At 37.0% G+C, this 18,749-nt stretch overlaps 1 protein-coding gene across 1 annotated transcript in view; it reads right to left on the reverse strand.

Moving 5' to 3' along the window:
• The window catches only part of LOC106883993 (protein lev-9), a 693,982-nt gene that overhangs the window by 57,710 nt on the left and 617,523 nt on the right, over positions 1-18,749 (reverse strand). The window contains exon 14 of the mRNA XM_089358252.1: positions 10,923-10,946. Coding sequence (XP_089214378.1) covers positions 10,923-10,946 — 24 coding nt within the window. The remainder of the gene's footprint in view (positions 1-10,922; positions 10,947-18,749) is intronic.

The following is an 18,749-nucleotide window of genomic DNA, read 5'->3' on the forward strand; positions in this document are numbered from 1 at the left end:
TTTTACTTCAGCAGGCAACAGAAGGATTCTCTTTCTGTGTGAAAGGCAAATTGTATGATATTTATGTACAAAGTGTGTAGCTGCAGGATAGTGTAACATATGGAAGATGTAAAAAGTCTAGAAAGAAATCAAGCAAGCATTCTCTGTCGGATTTGAATGCTAGTGTACACAAATGACAAAGAACAAATATGCTGAGAGAAAAAACAAGAGGAATTGAATGAAGAGTGCATGAGAGAGTAAACAGTACTGGTATGGATGTATGTTATATAGAGAGAATGACAGTTGAGTGAAGAGGTGCCAAACAATCAAGGGAGAAGGAACTTGTAGAAGAGATAGGAAGAAGTGATGAAAAATTATCTCTGACTGAATTTCTTAAAAGAGATGATAAGAAACAGCAGCAAATACCCAAATGCTGTGATAAGGAAGACCCATCAAAATCAGGCGAGCATTGTAAAATGGATGTAAAAGGAATGAGGATGATGACAACAAAGATGATAAACCTGAAGGTAAATTAACTGCAAGGAATCAAATATATTTTCCTTGAATGAAATAGATTCTACATGGGATCTATGTTCCTTCTCCCTTGTTTTGGAAACTGCTATCATCATCATCATTACCATAATTATTTACTGTCCATTTTCCATGCTGGCATGGGTTGGATGGTTTGAGAGGATCTGGTAAACCACAGGGTTGAGTTGTGTTACAGTGTCAGCTTTTGCATGGTTTCTACAGCTAGATGCCCTTTCTAATGCCAACCACTTTACAATGTGAACTGGGTGCTTTTTTCATGCCACCAACACTAGTGTAGTTGTCAAAATAGAAGCAAGAGGGGAAAAGAACAAGAACAGGGAAAAGCAATAACATTCCTCTTTGAAAATGTTACTCAAACGAAAAATATCATGGATAGCTTTGAAATCAGTAACTTTGAAATCTAAATAATTTCATGGATTTGAAGCAACTGTTTTATGGTAGAATACTCATTACTAGCTTCAGCTATTTCATATTGAAAAGCTGGTGCATGACCTACTGCAGTAAGCTAAGTGTTCAAAGCATTGCATTGTAAACATGGAGAATATGTTAATGTATGTAATTGCCTTGTGTAAAATGTTCATGCAACATTAAATCATAATTTTTCATTAGTATCTGTATGAATAGTTGAAGCAGTAATAACATAGCAGTTATCAGAATAGAAGTAATGATGCTGTTAGTGCTAATAGTATTAGTGTATATAGCAAGGCAGTGAGCTGTCAGAATCATTAGTATGCTAGACAGAATGTTTAGTGGCATTTTGTCCATCTTTATGTCTTGAGTTCAAATTCTGCCAAGGTCAACTTTACCTTTTATCCTTTCAGAGTTAATAAGATAAGAACCAGTTGAATACTGGGGTTGATATAATCAACACCCCCCCTCCCCGAAATTGCTGGCCTTGTGCTAAAATTTGAGACTAATATTAGTGTTTATAGTATTATTGTTGTTGGTGGTTATAATGAACATTAATTAATTCATTTGCATAGAAAAAATATTCTGACCACTGAAAAACCATCCATCCATCCATCCATCCACTCATATTAGTCTGCTTCTTGGCCTTACTTGTTCCATACATTCTATTTTTCTGTAGGTGAGTGGGTATAGAGATAGAACCATAACTGGTGTACAGTGTAGATGATTATCATCATCACATTTCATTATTGCCATTGTCATCACTAATGTCATTACTGTAAATTGTAACGTCTGTTTTCCCATGCTTGAATGGTACAAACAAGATTTATAAAGATAGAGTTTCTACAGCCAAATGCTCTTCCTGTCACCAACTTTCACCTATCTCCAGGCAAAGTAATGTTTTCCCTTTGTCCATACATGTTTCCATGGAAAATTGCAAGCAAATGTTACTGAATGCATAACAGTAAAGTTTGTTTACAATCAGTGAGCAATGTCAAGACAAGGACACACACATATATGAGTGGATGCTAAAAACTTCCTGGCTTTAAGAATATCACAAAAGGCCTGGCTGGAGGCCAAACTTTCTAAATCCATTTACAGGGCTTAAAAAGTCTGAAGGGATGCGGCAATTAGTGTGTGAATCTGAGAGGGAAATATGTTAAATAAAATCATAATTAACTGATCTTCCTGTATTTTTTTACCCAAAGCCAGGAACTTTTCAGCACCCCTTTTATATGACTAGTTACTTTTCAATTTCTATATACCAAATTCATTCACAAGGTTTTGGTCAGTCCCTGCAAGTATAGTAGAAGACATTTGGCCAAGTGGGACTGACCTTCAAACCACACAGTTGTGGAACAAACGTCTTCATCACACAACAGTCTGTACCTTAGATCAAAGAGAAAATTATTGGTTATTAAACTGAGAAGGTATACTCCTTGTCCATTATTTTAAATATTAATATTGTAATAGCTGGCATAACTTCGTTAAGTGATAGTAATTTTATAACAGCCAACACAAGTAGCAGAAACTGGTTATGAAGATAGCAGCAACACTAGTGGACATATTAATAAAATCAGGTTATTCTATAAGTAATTTCCGTTTGTAGAATAAAGACAATTTAAATGTGATTCTTTATGTTTAAATGTTCTATGAATCTAGCTTGATTAACTGCAGACTTGAAAAATAATGATGCCAATTAAAATACTAATATTGCTTTATAAGACTACTTGGTTAACACGATAGTACAAAAAGCCTAGTGGAGGTATGTGGCTTGGTGGTTAGGGTGCTCAGCTCACTGTTATAAGGTTGTGGGTTCAATTCCTTAAATGCATGGTGCCTTATGTCCTAGGGTAAAGGCATATCAATTCAAGTTAGTTCTATCATTTACTCAGTTGAAAATGAGTACCAGCCAAATACTGATATAACCCTCTGTCCTCTCTTCAGTTGTCACGTGAAAAATGTTCTGTTCGGTCAATCGTGAAAGAATTAAGAACATGTATCTATCTAATCTAATCTAATCTATCTATCATCTATCTATCTATACATACATACATACATACATACATTCATTCATTCATTCATACATTTGCTTTGCTAGCTTCTTGATTTGTGTTGAAATAAATATTGCTATATTTGAGGATGGTCATTTTGTAAATAAATGCACACAATTTTTGACTTTCATTTCTGGATTATTATTATTAGTTATTGGTTATTTTGTCAAATCTCTTTCATCACACATACTGTGACCTCCCCAATGACTATTTCTTCTTCTTGTTTTTATCCCTCCTCTTCTTTCTGGCCTTATTCTCTTTATTCTATAGTGTCTTCTTGTGGTACATATACCTGTCTGTGCATGCCTTTTCATCTGTGCCTGTATGTATGGGTTTGTATATTGCACTGTTTGTAACTGTCCCCATTCTATGTGCCCTATTCTGTCTTTAGTCATTAAGTTATGGGAGGGTGTTACCCTTCCATTTGTTTTCTGTTGAGGCTTGGTCTACTTTCTATTATGTGTATGAATTCTGTAATCTGAATGTTGTTTTGGTTCTATGTATGGATAGGATCTTAATTTCTATGTTATCTATTGAATGCCTATGTTCTAGTTTGTCATATTGGTATAGTACTGACAAGCTCTTCTCTTCCTTAAGTTCTTGCCAGTATACTTTTATTCTCTTCCCTATGCCACAGGCTGTCTCTCCAATATATGTCATCAGGTTTCTGCACTGTCATGTTTTTGCACCTATATCTTATTCTAAAGACTTGCATAGATGCAGTCTATAGGATAAGATATATTGTACAATCCAAATACAGTCATCTATCACCAGCATCATCATAATCATTGCCTCTTAATGTCCATTTTCCATGTTGGCATGAACTGGATGGTTTGATGGGAGTTGGAAAGCCAGAGGACTGTAGTAAGCTCCACTGCTTGGTTCATCATGGTTTCCATGCCTGGATGCTTTTCCTAATGCCAGCCACTTTACAGAATGTACTGGATGTTTTTACATGGTTCCAGCTCCAGTAAGGTCCTCAAGTAACCCGCAAGTCATGACCTCTCAACTGAAGAGGGTGGTGAAGTAGTATTGAGGGAGGTGGCTTTGTGCCAAGTGATGAGAAGTTAAATAAATAAAGTATGATAGGACACAAACAGGTGTCTTGCTGTAGCAGAAATACATAGCTACCCTATTTGAAAAAGAGAAAGGAGAGAGAGAGAGAGAAGGTGATAAAGAAGATATATAAGGGCATACCTTCAAGTTACAGGGGGGTGAAAACAGTGGTAGAGAGGAGTGGATAGGCTGAGTGGGTAGGTAAGTTTGCAAGAATGTGAAAGGAGAATGGTAGATAGAAGACAGATTGCAGTGAGTGGGGGACATGTGTAGCAGGTGAATTAAGAAGATGAATTGTTGGGGTGAGACCCTGCAACTAAATACTAACAAAGCTCAAACTAAGCTACTTTCTCAAATAACTGGTGTACAGAGTTCCTTCTAAATATGATATTGTCATTCAACAAATCTGATCTAATTTCTTTTGGTCAGTGATTCTTTCAGTATGTTTTATGTCTTATTAGTAGTTGCTGAACTAGTGAGGAAGTATCTGTGTGGCCACTTAACCTGCTTGAAATAGTAACCAAATCCTCTTTAACTCTTGATATCAACCTACCTGGCACTAACCCTAATTCTATGATACAATCTTCCTGTTTTTATCAATTTTTCATTATCCTAAATTAATTGAAACTTAGGTCACATATTCCAACCAAAATATGGTAAGAATAAGATTAAACAGTGATGTTATCTTTATCAAAACTAACATAGGATTAAGTCATTTGATACTAATCCATCTGAAACTGACCCTGGTCCTATGATACAAAATTCTGCTGGATTCAGAGTGACCTCAGTTTAAAGAACAACGATTTCTATATTGTGCCATACTTCTTAAATATTGCTTTTACAGTGTCTTTTATAGACAAAAACAAATTAGTTTCTATCAACACAAGTAAGATTTTAATTGTCTTGTTTTCTTTGTATTCAGATCTTTGTTTCATTTTGTCTAGTGTGTCTCAAGTGTTTATCTATTTCTCACATTTGTTTGTCTGCCTGAGTGTATGTTTTATTTAGACAGCTTGTTTTGTGTATAATGAATATTATAATACACATATAGCATACCAAATATTATAGGTTCTTTATGGCTGTATGGTTAAGAAGTTAGCCTTGCAACCATAAGGTCCCAGGTTTGATCTCATTGTGAGACACATTGAGTAAATGTCATTTCCTATAACTTCAGGTCAACTTATACTTAGTCAGTGAAACTGGGATGACAGAAATTGCAAAGGAGCAAGTCAGATGGATTGTACTTGTAATTTAAAAGATACAGCCCTGTCAAACATGTATCACACTGATTCTGCCTGAAAATTATGCTAAGGGTATACATGTCTGTGGAATACTCAGCCACTTACACGTTGATCAAATGAACAAATAATTCATTTGATTGAACTGAGTCCTCATTGTTGAATCTAATGGTCTCTCAAGTGCTACTGGTAACATGTAACCCAGTAGTACCACTTGTTACTGGTCAGATTGTTGGCAACTAAACTGGTAGCATCATCAAGCAAGCTTGCTGAGGAGGGTGATTTATTGGACATGCTGTGGGAGGGAAAACAAAACCCATCAAAGGGCAGAGGTACCCCAAAAAATCAATGGTCATCCAAAAATGTGCAAGGGCACATAGTCTGGTGATTAGGATGTTGCACTCATGATTGCAAGATCGCAGTTTCAATTCCCAGACTGACTGTGCATTGTGTTCTTGAGTAAACCAGTTAATTTCTCATTGCTGCAGTCCACTCAGTTGTAAAATCTTGTGGCAGATTGGTATACAAGGGTGCAATCAATTGTGATTCAGGAAACTCATCAGGTCTTTGTGAGCCATGTTTTTTTTTATTCAGCAATCAAAACAAGGAATAGTACAACCTGTGCTGTGAATCCCAACTGGTTTGGAGTGGTTGTTCAACTACATCAAAGGAGATGATTGAACCAATTATTTAGTTGTACTTTCTAGCTGGATTTGTTCCATTTTGTTTTGCTTGTATCCCAAACTCCATCTTGCAGTTTTCTTTTCTTCACTTAATTCACACATTTCTTCATCATCAATTAACATGTTTTCATGCTTGCATGGGTTGGATGTATATATTATTGAGGCACTGTTTTACAGCCAGGCACCCTTTCTGTTGCAAAGTATTTCAGCAAGATATCTTTATGCCCATTTTTCCATACTAGCACAGCTTGGACATATCATTGAGGTATTGTTTTACAGTCAGATATCTTTCTTGTCACTAACTATTCCTGTTTGTGATATCTTATTCCATGAAACTTTAAAAGCACAAAACTAGCAGTCAGCCTGTCAATGGGGGAAACAATAACAGTGTCACTGAAAGAATCTGCAGAGAAGTGTAAACACACACACACACACATGTTTATCAAATCTTTACAAAGTAAAGGTTGACAGTGGCTGGTGAGCAAGCTGAAACCTTGAAGTAACTGTCAGCCTTTTCCTTGTAAAAGCTTAATAAACATGTATTCTACAAAAAGGTATTGAGTAAACCTTTGTTTTTTTTTTATATAACTTGACATAAAAGAGAGGTATATATAATATTAAAAATGAGTTGTGTGTGTATATATTTACACACACACACACACACACACACAAGCACACATGTATATTTGACTGGCTTCTTTCATTTTCTGCAATTCCACTCACAAAGGCTTTCAGAAGATACCTACCCAAAGTTCCTCACAATTGGACTAAATCCAAGATCACATGTTAAAGAAGCAGACTTAGTAACCAACACAGCCATACCTGTACTTAACGTATTTATGTTATGAATAAAATATGTGTCAGTTGTATACATAATGGAGTCTATATATCACCACTTTCTTCCTTCTCCTGATATTCTGGTTTCCAGTTGATGATGTTATTAGATTCATTTCAGGTTCTAAGGAGAGAGTATGTTTGTCCATCCATCTTGTTACATAAACCTGGGATTAGAATTATTTTTTCCAAATTTCTCCCACTTGGTTTACACCATAGTCAGTATATTTTAACTAATACTATCTCCAACCATAATTATATCTCATAGTCATAGAACACAGTTTTTCTGGTGTCTAGTTGTATGAAGTTATATTTATTTGATGGTTGCACCTTTTCCCATGCACTCTGGTACCAAGTATGTCTAAAATTCTGATTCCAAGAAAGTATGTGACATTTTTCTGCCCATTATTAACATTGACTACATAGAACTGCATTCTGAAAATTAATTTGGTATGTTTCATTTTTGTATTGGTTTGCAAGATTATTGATGTGAACTTGTGTGTTGAAACATATTTTGATGTACTTTGGGAACGTCATAACGCCAATAATAAATACATGCACTGATTCTATTTCACTTATCATTATCAATCAGCTAGTAAACCATTTCACAAATTAAATAATTGGTTGTTTGATTAAAATTTGGTTCAATCAATCAACTAGATTTGTCAAAATCCAGTTTATTAGACTAACCAGTCAATTAGATAATTAGTTAAATGGTTAACCACTTGACAAATAAAAATAATGTGAAATAGAACCAGTGCATGTGTTTATTATTGGCCCAATGACCCTCCAAAGATACAAACAAAATTTGCAATATATTGAGTAAGATCACTTTCTCTACACTACATAGCTTTTTTGTTCACTTCTGCTGATTAATCCTGGAGTTTCTTCATGAACATGTATTGCCAACTGGTTATGATGTTGATCTCATGATTGTAAGGTCAGGTTCCTGGACCAGGTGGTGTACTGTGTCTTTGAATGAGGCACCTCAAATATTATTGCTCCAATCTACTCAACTGAAAGTAAGTCCCAATCTCATTCTGGTTCAACCCTCTTCCTCCAGGTATCATGTCCTTTAGATAAAGTGTCAGGGTGCCAAGATGGTGTTTATGTCAAGTTGCAACTAAATGGATACTTAAAACAATTGGCAAATGCTTGTTTGGAAATGGTCATGGGGCAACACCTAGATGCATTTAGTTGATAATATTGTCTCAGTACATAAAGAGACCCAACATAAACACTGACATGGACACACACACACACACACACACACACACACACACACACGTGCTTAGCACTTATGCAGAATGATTCTCTCTTCTTTGACTGTTCTCTTCACTGTACATAATGTCATGTAATCACCACATATCTTTATTCTTTCTTTTCCTTCCTACTTCTCCCTCTTCTCTCTTTTTGCCTCCCTCCTTCCCAACATGTCTAATCTCTGCACCTTCCATCTGTTCTCTTCCTTTCTCATAACCTTTTCTTCTCTTGCTTTTTCCCCTTTCTTTTCTTTCTCTTCTTTTTAAGCATTAAGTGAATAATGTCATTAATAAGTCTTACTCCTCTCATTTTGTCTTCTTCATTTTGCTCATTACATAACACACACATGCATTCATACAATAAGCTTCTGCCCAATTTCATCTTCCAAATTCCATCACAAGCCACTGGATGTCCCCTGGCTATAATAAAAGACAACTGACTTTGGTACCACACAGTAGGACTAAACATGAAACCACAGAGCTGCAAAGCAATCTTCTTCACCTCATGGCCATGGTGATTCTTAGTTTTGAAGTGTTTAAGGCTGAATATAAAAATGACATTACTTACAGATATAGCAGAAACCATAGTTTCAGTGGATATAGTGATAGCATATGTATTAGTAATATTTGTGATAGTATGTGTATGAGGTGTAGTAGAGATTATAGAGTTGGATAAACAGCAGTAGATGCAGTAGTAGTTGTAGGTGACTGCATGCAAGAAGAATGGAGAACTTTGTAGCAAGCTATAGATGTTAAAACTTAACGTTACTGAAAGAGTTTTTCAAAGAGAAACATGTGAGAGGTTAAACTGGTTCTTGAGAGCAATCACACCTTTGATATTATTTGAAACATAGCATAAGCAAACACTGCAATACTGCAAAAACCCTGAATGGATTAGTACTGATGACAAGTCCAACTAGAATCTAAACATATGTACGACTGTTTCCCCTCTTCTTCTGTCCACAAATATATTGTGTAGATGTATTATTTTCTTCAAAAATTCTATGCTTCTTGAAATCTGCAACTTCTTGATGTGCCTATACACGCTTTCCTTTTCGTGGGTCTTATAATGTTCACTGTTCTGTCTTTTTATGCTTTATTCCATGTACTATCCATGTATTTCTATCTTTCTTTTGTATCTCACTTTACTTGACTTACAGTTGCTTTCTGAATCCCCCCCACCACGTTTTTTATTCTTTTCTGGTGACCATAGTGCATCTGAACACTGTATACAATTAGTTCATTATTATCATAAAAATAATTTTGTAAATCTTAAATGTATCTTTATATTATGTAGACATCCACATGTATTCTATTCCTACCTCTATACATAGCTGGTATCTATAGGAATTGCATTTTAAAATTTATTCTTCATAACCAAATCAGAGGTGGAAAAGCAGCAGCCACAATTTTTCTGGCACTTTCACAACTGGTGGTGGTGGTTGGCAAGGGAAGAATTAATTCTCAAACCAAACACTTGTTCTGAATATTTGTAATGGAATAGGGTCTACTAAAATCACACATTAGCTAGATGATGAAGTATTAAACCAGGGTCCCACCAATAGCTAATAAAATAAATGCCATTAACATTGGTTCAAAAACCTTATTTTTTAATCTATGGAGCCATTTTGATTACTATTCTGTTCTGGTGGACCCCCATATCTATTCAATGTTTAAAAACTAGTTTTATAAATATTTCTTCAAAATTCCTATTTTGCTTTTCACACATTAATTTGTATAGGTTGGACTGTGTAAAACATTAGGGAAAGAAAGCCAGCTGTTTCTTGCAATAAATACATCTAAAGCAAGGATCCCCAATGTACTGATTTGTTTGTGTGGACCCCCAAAAGTCTTACACAGACCATACTTGAAAACCCCTGGTCATTAAAAAAACTAACTTGAAGCTACAGTAAAAGGTACTTGCAGTGTATTGTAATCCCAAACTATGATGTGTAATTTCAAAGGAAAACTTCTCAACCATAGAGCTTCCAATCTTTAATCAGTCAAAATACATAGCTTGTCCTGACTGCTGTAACATATTCTGAACACTGTCCATATCTCTATATTCAGTAAGTCAGTCATCTACTACCACATTGCATCAGTCTCTGCATTTACTCAACAGGCACTGTTTCTAATTATTCTTTAATCCATCTCACATATACAGGCAATGTGTTTTCTCTATTTTAGTCAAATATCTATCTACCATGTATTTATTAGTCTAATCAGTCAGCATCTAAAGTCTATTAATATAAAATAACAAAAAAAACCCAAATTTATTTAATAAACTACTCCAGTGGTCAGGAGACTGAGTTGTTAGAATATTAGTATATATATATATATATATATATATATATATATATATATATATATATATATATATATATATATATATATATATATATATTATGCACACATATAGTTCTTGCATTTGCATAGGTATATGTATGTGTATGTCTATATATATATATATATATACATATTCATATATGTATGCATCTATGTGTGCATACACGTGCACACATACACACATATACATGCTTACACATACACACACACAGAGTCCTAATAAATTAGAAACATCCTCGTTTTGCAAAAGTTTTGACCAAAAATAGATAAGTAGTTAAGTAAAAAGAGAAAGGAAAACAAAAACAAAAACTAACAAAATCCAAAAAAAAAAAACCCAGTTAACTGAAGGTGTGAAGCACTCAATATCTGAATGTGGCGTGTTAAACTACATGATACTGCTTGTAATGTTGCTGTCGTGCGTCAGACAATTTTTTTTCTTTACACATGCTCAAGATGAACTCTGGTAGAAGAGTTTTTTTTTTTTCATTCAATATATCAGATCGTATTTACCTTTGGTGACAGGTAGTTCACTTCCTATCAGATGGGGAAAAATAAAAATGAAGAAAAATATAAAATAATAACCAAAAAAGGAGGTATAAAAAACAAAAAGGAACTGTTAAATACTGGTTTTGATTTTTTTCTTTTTTAAATATAGTTTATCATTAATTTTAGCTCTTTTTATTTACATCATCATCATCATAAATATTTATTATCAGTATTATTATTAATATTATTATTATCATTTTTATTAATTTTTCATTATTAATTACTTATTACCATTATCATAAAGAGTCTGAAAAGAGAAAGACAAAAACAAAAATAAAAAGGAGGTTAAAGAAGGAGCATCATCATTGTCATCATCATAAATTTAACGTCCATTTTTCCATGCTTGCATGGGTTAGATGGAGTTTATTGAGGCACATTTTCTACAGCTGGATACTCTTCCTGTTGCCAACCCTCACCTGTTTTCAAGCAAAAGTAGTATTTCTCCATGGCCAGACAAGTTTTTGCAGAATATTGGAAATGACACTGTGACACTCATTAACAACTACGACATACACATGAAGGGCTTCTTTCATTTTTCATCTACTAAATCCATTCACAAGTCATTGGTCAGTCCAGGGACTTAGTAGAAGACACTTGCCCAAATTGCCACAGAGTGAGACTGAACTCCAAACTGTAACACTGGGAAACAAACTTTTGAGCTAACAGCCAAGTAACAAAAAATAAATAAATAAGTAATAATCCTGAACTAAAATCAGCCAAAATAGTTATAACGAGGGGAGAAAATATCGTTATAATGTTAGGAAGTTTGAATCTGGAACTTAATTCCAAATTGTAGATTCATTTTGCCAAGAATTTTACTATATAATAACATCTACCATAGCAATAATTCTAAAGTATTATTAAAGAAATCTGATAAGTACTTTCTGTCTTGTATTCTTAAGGGAAGCATAGTTGCTAATTGTGACTTTCATGCCACTCTCAAAGGCATTAGAAACACCATTAGTGACAAAATTACACATAATTGAAGTGATGTTCTGGAAGGAATTGAAACTGGGTGTTAAACCTCATTTGGTGAAATCATAGTGTTACAATACTATTAATTGAATCAACTTTTTTTTAATTAGGCATAAAGTCATTTTCTTTATTTTTTTTTTGTGAGAAAATATTGGTGATTAAATTAGCTTAATACTATTACTGCTGCTTGATTTAAAATCCTTCGAAGGACAAATGGAAAAGCTAATTCTCGAAGAATTTTGAATATGAAAATAAGGTATTTAGTTTAAAAACAAAAAGAAACTACCATAAAATAGCTCAATAAACAATTCCCTTTGGGGAGTACCATTTTAACCCTTTGGCATTTAATCCAGCAATATTTGGCTCAAATATTTAACCCATCTTATGTTCAAACTAGCCAGATCTGGTCTCTCACACCTACCCTACAATATCATTCTAAAAATAAACAATCACATCATCACATCATATTGAAGCTACAACATAAAGCATGATTAATTCAAAACTGTGAATAGATATGCATCATATTTGACTGAATAATGTAAATGTTAAAGGGTTCAAGACATGGGTACACTGGCAAGTTACCCAGGTGCATGACTTGTCTAGGAGACCCAATGGGAATCTATGTATATTGTGGATTATATATATGTGCTCTTCCTAGTTTTGTACTATGCATGATGTTGTATAAAACTATTTAGACAGTCTTTGCTATTGAGAAAATGTAAGATGTATTTGACTGAACTGATTTTAATATATCATTAACAACTATTTAATTGACACAAATGTAAATTGGACTCAGTAATGTAAGGGTATGAAAAGAAAATATAGTGAAATTCTGCTTTGAATTAGAAGCCATCACCCTCTAGTACCATTAATAATAACTAACAAACTCCATTGAAATTCCATGATTTATAAATTTTCATATTTTTATTTTGATCCATAGATTTAAAGAGCCTTACAACAACATTCCAACGAGTTAAATGTCTCAATTATGTCTTTGATTGTGTTCCATAGTTAACATTGTTTAAAGCATAACAGTCAAACTTGTTTCAGAATGCTGACAGACTTTGATTGTATCTACAGTTTTGTTCCATAGTTTCAAGGTTAAGTTGTTACATTTTAACTTACATTTAATATAGTGTATTATAGGCTTCAATTTTGTCTTCAGTATCCTTCCATAGTTAAGATTGTTTAAACTATGACACTGAAACTTCCATCATCAGTCAAGCAGAATAACATCATCATCATTATCACCACCAATGTCATCATTATTTAATGTCTGTGTTCCATGCTGGCATGGGTGGGGTGGGGTGGTTTCGATAGGATCTGGTGGTTCCAAAGACTGCAGCATGCCCCAGTTTCTACTTTGGTATGGTTGCTACAGCTTGATACCCATCTTATTGCAATCCACTTTCTAGAATATACTGAGTTTTTTTTTTTTTGTTTTTGTAACCAACTATAAATTTAGGAAGAAATCAAATAATCAGTCATATTGTTTCAGTAATTGGGTGGTTCTTCATTCTATTGATGCAAAAGAACAGGAAGCAAAAGCTGAACCTGAGAAGGTTTGAACTTGGATTGTAGAGGGAGATAAATAAATAATGCCTTTTCATTTTATCTGGCATTGCTCTGATTCTAGCCACCCACAGTTGTTTCTAATAATAATTATAACAAAATTTGTAATAATGGTAATTGGAAAAGGATGGGGAAGAAAGAAAATAGAAAAAAACAAAAAAACGGATGGAAGTTGAAAATTCATGAGAAAATTATAATAAATATTAATGAATGTTGTAGTTCCGTTAAAACCAAGAAATTAACAAAAGACAGATTAACATAAACATACACGTGTACAAATACATAACTATGCATACACATACACAGGTACAGAGTATACTGAGTGGTGAGTAACAGAACATTCAAAAGTAGTAAACAGCGATGAAACAAAACTAATCTGAATGTAAACCTTACCAAATTATGTTGGCAGATAATTGTTATTGCAGATGATGATGATGATGACAATGTTCATTATTAGATGATGATAAGCTTGATGATGATGACAAAGATAACAACAATGTTGATTAGAGGACGAAGACAAAAGTGATTAGAGGAGGAGGCGAAGAAGAAGGTTGACAATGATCAATTATGATAACAAGGCTGATGATTATGTTCATATTCATACTGTGCATGATGATGATGCCAGTGCTGTTAAGGATATTGATGACGATGACATTTATAAAGGCTGATGATGACAACAACAATGACAGTGATAAGAATCTTGGTGACAAAAAAGAATGATCATGAAGATGATTATGTGGACAAATGATAACAAGGCTCATTATAAGGATTATTATGATGATGATGATGATAGTGATAAAAGAACTGATAATATATCTGATATGATGAAGAGCAAAGAAAGTGACAACTTTGGAAGCTATGATGACAATGACAACAAAGATGGAACCAACAAAAGATCAAGGATGATGACAGTGATGATGAAGATGATGGTGGGGGTGGTAGTGATAAGGATGGTGGCACCAACAATTGTAACAAGACACTGACGATGATGATGTCATAGATTAATATTGGCATAAGTGTATGTATGAGTGTGCACATATATGTGTGTGTGCGTATATAAATATATATATACACACACACACACACGTGCACACACACAGACACATACGTTTTCACACACTTACTTAAAAAAATAAAACAATAAAAAAACAGTATTTCTTCTCATTCTGTCTCTGGAAGATATACAGGAGTAGATTCTTGTTGTCGTGTTATCCAGTTAGACTTGGAGCAGCCAAAGAATTTCAGAGACAACTAAGGAGGAGAAAGAAGATGTGACATGCACACACTTCTCCTGAGTGCATTGCTGATTGAAAGAGAAGTGAATTAGTTAGAACCAGGAATAAAAACCATGTCTTGGACTCAGCTGGCTGGGAAATTACATTCTATTTCACAACGCTTGTTCTCCCTGGAGGTTGGTTTCATGAGAGAATCTAATTTTACATAATGTGTATGTATGTGTATGTAAGAGAAAGAGTGTATGCACATATTTGAATGTGTGTGTGTGTGTGTGTGTATGTTGGTGCATTGATAAATCTTCAAAAAGATAGAGAAAGTAAGGCAAACAGAAAGAAGAAGCACCAGAGAAAATCTATAAATGACAAGATCATCATCATCATCGTTTAACGTCCGCTTTCCATGCTAGCATGGGTTGGACGATTTGACTGAGGACTGGTGAAACCGGATGGCAACACCAGGCTCCAGTCTGATTTGGCAGAGTTTCTACAGCTGGATGCCCTTCCTAACGCCAACCACTCAGAGAGTGTAGTGGGTGCTTTTACGTGTCACCTGCACGAAAACGGCCACGCTCGAAATGGTGTCTTTTATGTGCCACCCGCACAAGCCAGTCCAGGGGCACTGGCAACGATCTCGCTCGAAAATCCTACAGGAGCCAGTCAGGCGGTACTGGCAACGGCCACGCTCAAAATGGTGCATCTCATGTGCCACCCGCACAAGAACCAGTCCAGGGGCACTGGCAACGATCTTACTTGGCTTGCCGGGTCTTCTCACGCACAGCCCATTTCCAAAGGTCTCGGTCCGTAGTCATCGCCTCGGTGAGGCCCAATGTACGAAGGTCTTGCCTCACCACCTCAGCCCAGGTCTTCCTGGGCCTACCTCTTCCACGGGTTCCCTCAACTGTTAGGGTGTGGCACTTTTTCACGCAGCTATCCTCCTCCATTCTCACCACATGTCCATACCAGCGCAATCGTCTCTCTTGCACGCCACAACTGATGCTTCTAATGTTCAGCTTTTCTCTCAAGATACTTACACTCTGACGGGTATTCACATTGACATTACACATCCAACGGAGCATACTGGCTTCATTCCTTGCGAGCTTACGTATGTCCTCAGCAGTTACAGCCCATGTTTCACTGCCATGTAGCATGGTTGTTCGTACGCATGCGTCATACAGTCTGCCTTTTACTCTGAGTGAGAGTCCCTTTGTCGCCAGCAGGGGTAAGAGCTCTCTAAACTTTGCCCAGGCTATTCTTATTCTAGCAGCTACACTTTCAGCGCACCCACCCCCACTACTAACTTGGTCGCCCAGATAGCGGAAGCTATCGACTACCTCTAGTTTTTCACCCTGGAATGAGATAGAAGTTGTTTCCTGTTTGTTTGCAGTCTTTATTGCACCTGAACATCTGCCACAAACAAAAACTAACTTGCTAGTTAACCTGCCTTTGATGTTGCTGCACCTCTTATGTGTCCATAGCTTGCACCGGGTACATCTTATAGAGTTACTACCTACTCCTTTTCTACATACTGAGCAGGGCCATCTACCTGAAGGGGTTTGTGTTTTATCTACCTTCCTACTTATTAGGATTTTGGTTTTAGCTAGGTTGACTCTAAGGCCCTTCAATTCTAGACCTTGCTTCCACACCTGAAACTTCTCCTCTAGTTCTGATAGTGACTCCGCAATTAGGGCAAGGTCATCAGCATAGAGGAGCTCCCAGGGGCAACCTGTCTTGAACTCCTCTGTGATTGCCTGGAGGACTATGGTAAATAATAGGGGGCTGAGGACGGAACCTTGGTGGACCCCTACCTCTACCCGGAATTCATTGCTGTACTCATTTCCAACCCTCACCTTACTGGCCGCATCTCTGTACATGGCTCGCACAGCTCTCACTAGCCATTCTTCTATCCCAAGTTTCCTCATTGACCACCAGATAAGGGATCGGGGGACCCTGTCAAAGGCTTTCTCCATGTCAACGAAAGCCAGGTACAGAGGTTTATCCTTGGCTAGGTATTTCTCTTGCAACTGTCTCACTAGAAATAAGGCATCAGTAGTGCTTTTACCTGGCACGAACCCAAACTGCATCTCATCTAAATTGATTCGCTCCCTAATTAGTTGGGCTATGACCCTCTCTGTAACTTTCATAACCTGATCTAACAGCTTGATGCCTCTGTAATTATTTGTATCTAAAGCGTCCCCTTTACCTTTGTAGCAGTTGACTATGATGCTGCTACACCAGTCATAGGGTATGACTCCTTCGTGTATCACCTGGTTCGTAATACGGGTGACTAGGCTATAGCCAACACTGCCAGATATTTTGAGCATCTCTGCAGTGATTCCTGATGGGCCGGGGGCTTTCCCGGTCTTCATACTCTTAATTGCTTTATCTACCCTGGTACTATCAACTCGGATAGCTGGTCCCTCTATTGGGTCGACATAAGGCAGGCTCTCTTTCTCCCATTCATTCTCTTTATTAAGCAATCTATCGTAGTGGCATCTCCAGACCTCTTTCTTTGCATCCTCATTTAATGCAAGCGTACCATCATCCATGCGAACACATTTCTCTCCTACAACATCACTATTCTCTCTCCTACACTGTCTTGCAACCCGAAATACCTCGAGTCTTTGGTCCTCACGGCGCAGAACATTGGCAAATCTTTCCTTATCTGCTTCCCCTCTGGCTAAATAAACCTGTCACCTAGCCTCCCTTCTGGCACATTGGTACAATTCCCTGCTACCACCGTTCTTCCAGTCCTTCCAAGCTTGTTTCTTTTGTCTAATAGCCCTGTCTACCTCCTTGTTCCACCACCACGTTACTCTGGGTTGGGAGGGGACCTTACACCACCCACAAATCTGGTCGGTGGCTTTCAACAGGTTGTCCCGCAGAAATCTCCAATTGTCTTCCACGTTGTATGATGCTATATCCCCTTCTATTTCGTTAAATGCTTCAAGTAACTTGTCTCTAAGTCTCTGTCCGTTTGCAGGGTCTTTAAGCTTCCACACCCTTCTTCTCCAAGCCTGTCTAATTCTGGGCACCCATTTTGCCTTGATCCCAAAGTCGCTAACTACTAATCTATGTTGTGGGGTACATTCTTCGCCAGGGTAGGTTTTGGCATTTATAAGCCGCCCTCTTTCCCTATTTCTGGCGAGGATGTAGTCGATTTGGCTAGAGTGTCTGCCGGAGCGGTAGGTGACTAGGTGACTGGCAGGTTTCCTGAAGTTGGTATTGCAGACTATAAGATTGGTTGCATCACAGAACTCCAGCAGTCTGGTTCCCTCCTCGTTGCGGGAACCGAAGCCATAGCCTCCATGTATGCCATGGAAGCCCCCAGCACGACGTCCGACATGACCGTTGAAGTCTCCAGCCACAAAGAGAAGGTCCCTGTCACTCGTCGACGAGGTAGTTTGCAAGAGGGTGTCATAGAATTGGTCTTTCAGACCATCTGGTAGCCCAGGTTGAGGTGCATAGGCTGAGATGACAGTAGCTAATCTATGATGAAGCACTAGTCTGATCTTAAGTACTCTGTCACTTACTCTAACGACCTCGATTACCTTATCCACCCATTTCTCCGCTAGAAGTATTCCTACGCCCCCGACCCCGTCAGTGTTCCCTGCCCAGAAAATCTTGTACCTGTGTTCTTTGCCTGTGAGGAACCTTGCAGAACCTCCTCTCCATCTTACTTCCTGGATGCAGCACATATCTACGCATCTCCGTTCAAGCATCTCAACAATTTCACCAGATCTACCTTTCAGCGTGCCGACGTTGAGAGTGCCAATCCTAACAGTATGGGTGTTGGGGGTGTGGGCCTGTAGCCTGGGAAGAGGAAAAGCAGTGTCGTGTACCTGAAAAGAAAACTTGCAATTGGAAGAATTCATAAGCAAAACATTACCTACAACCTGCAAACATTTCTCAACCTTAATGCGCTACCCAAAGGTAGGGGAGAGGATGGCCAAGGCCACTAGATGGGTTCCGGGAGACAGCCGAGGTTGACAGGATGACAAAGGGATGAACT

Source organism: Octopus bimaculoides, chromosome 10 (genome assembly GCF_046866305.1).
Source record: "Octopus bimaculoides isolate indiv1 chromosome 10, ASM4686630v1, whole genome shotgun sequence".
Taxonomy (NCBI): domain Eukaryota; kingdom Metazoa; phylum Mollusca; class Cephalopoda; order Octopoda; family Octopodidae; genus Octopus; species Octopus bimaculoides.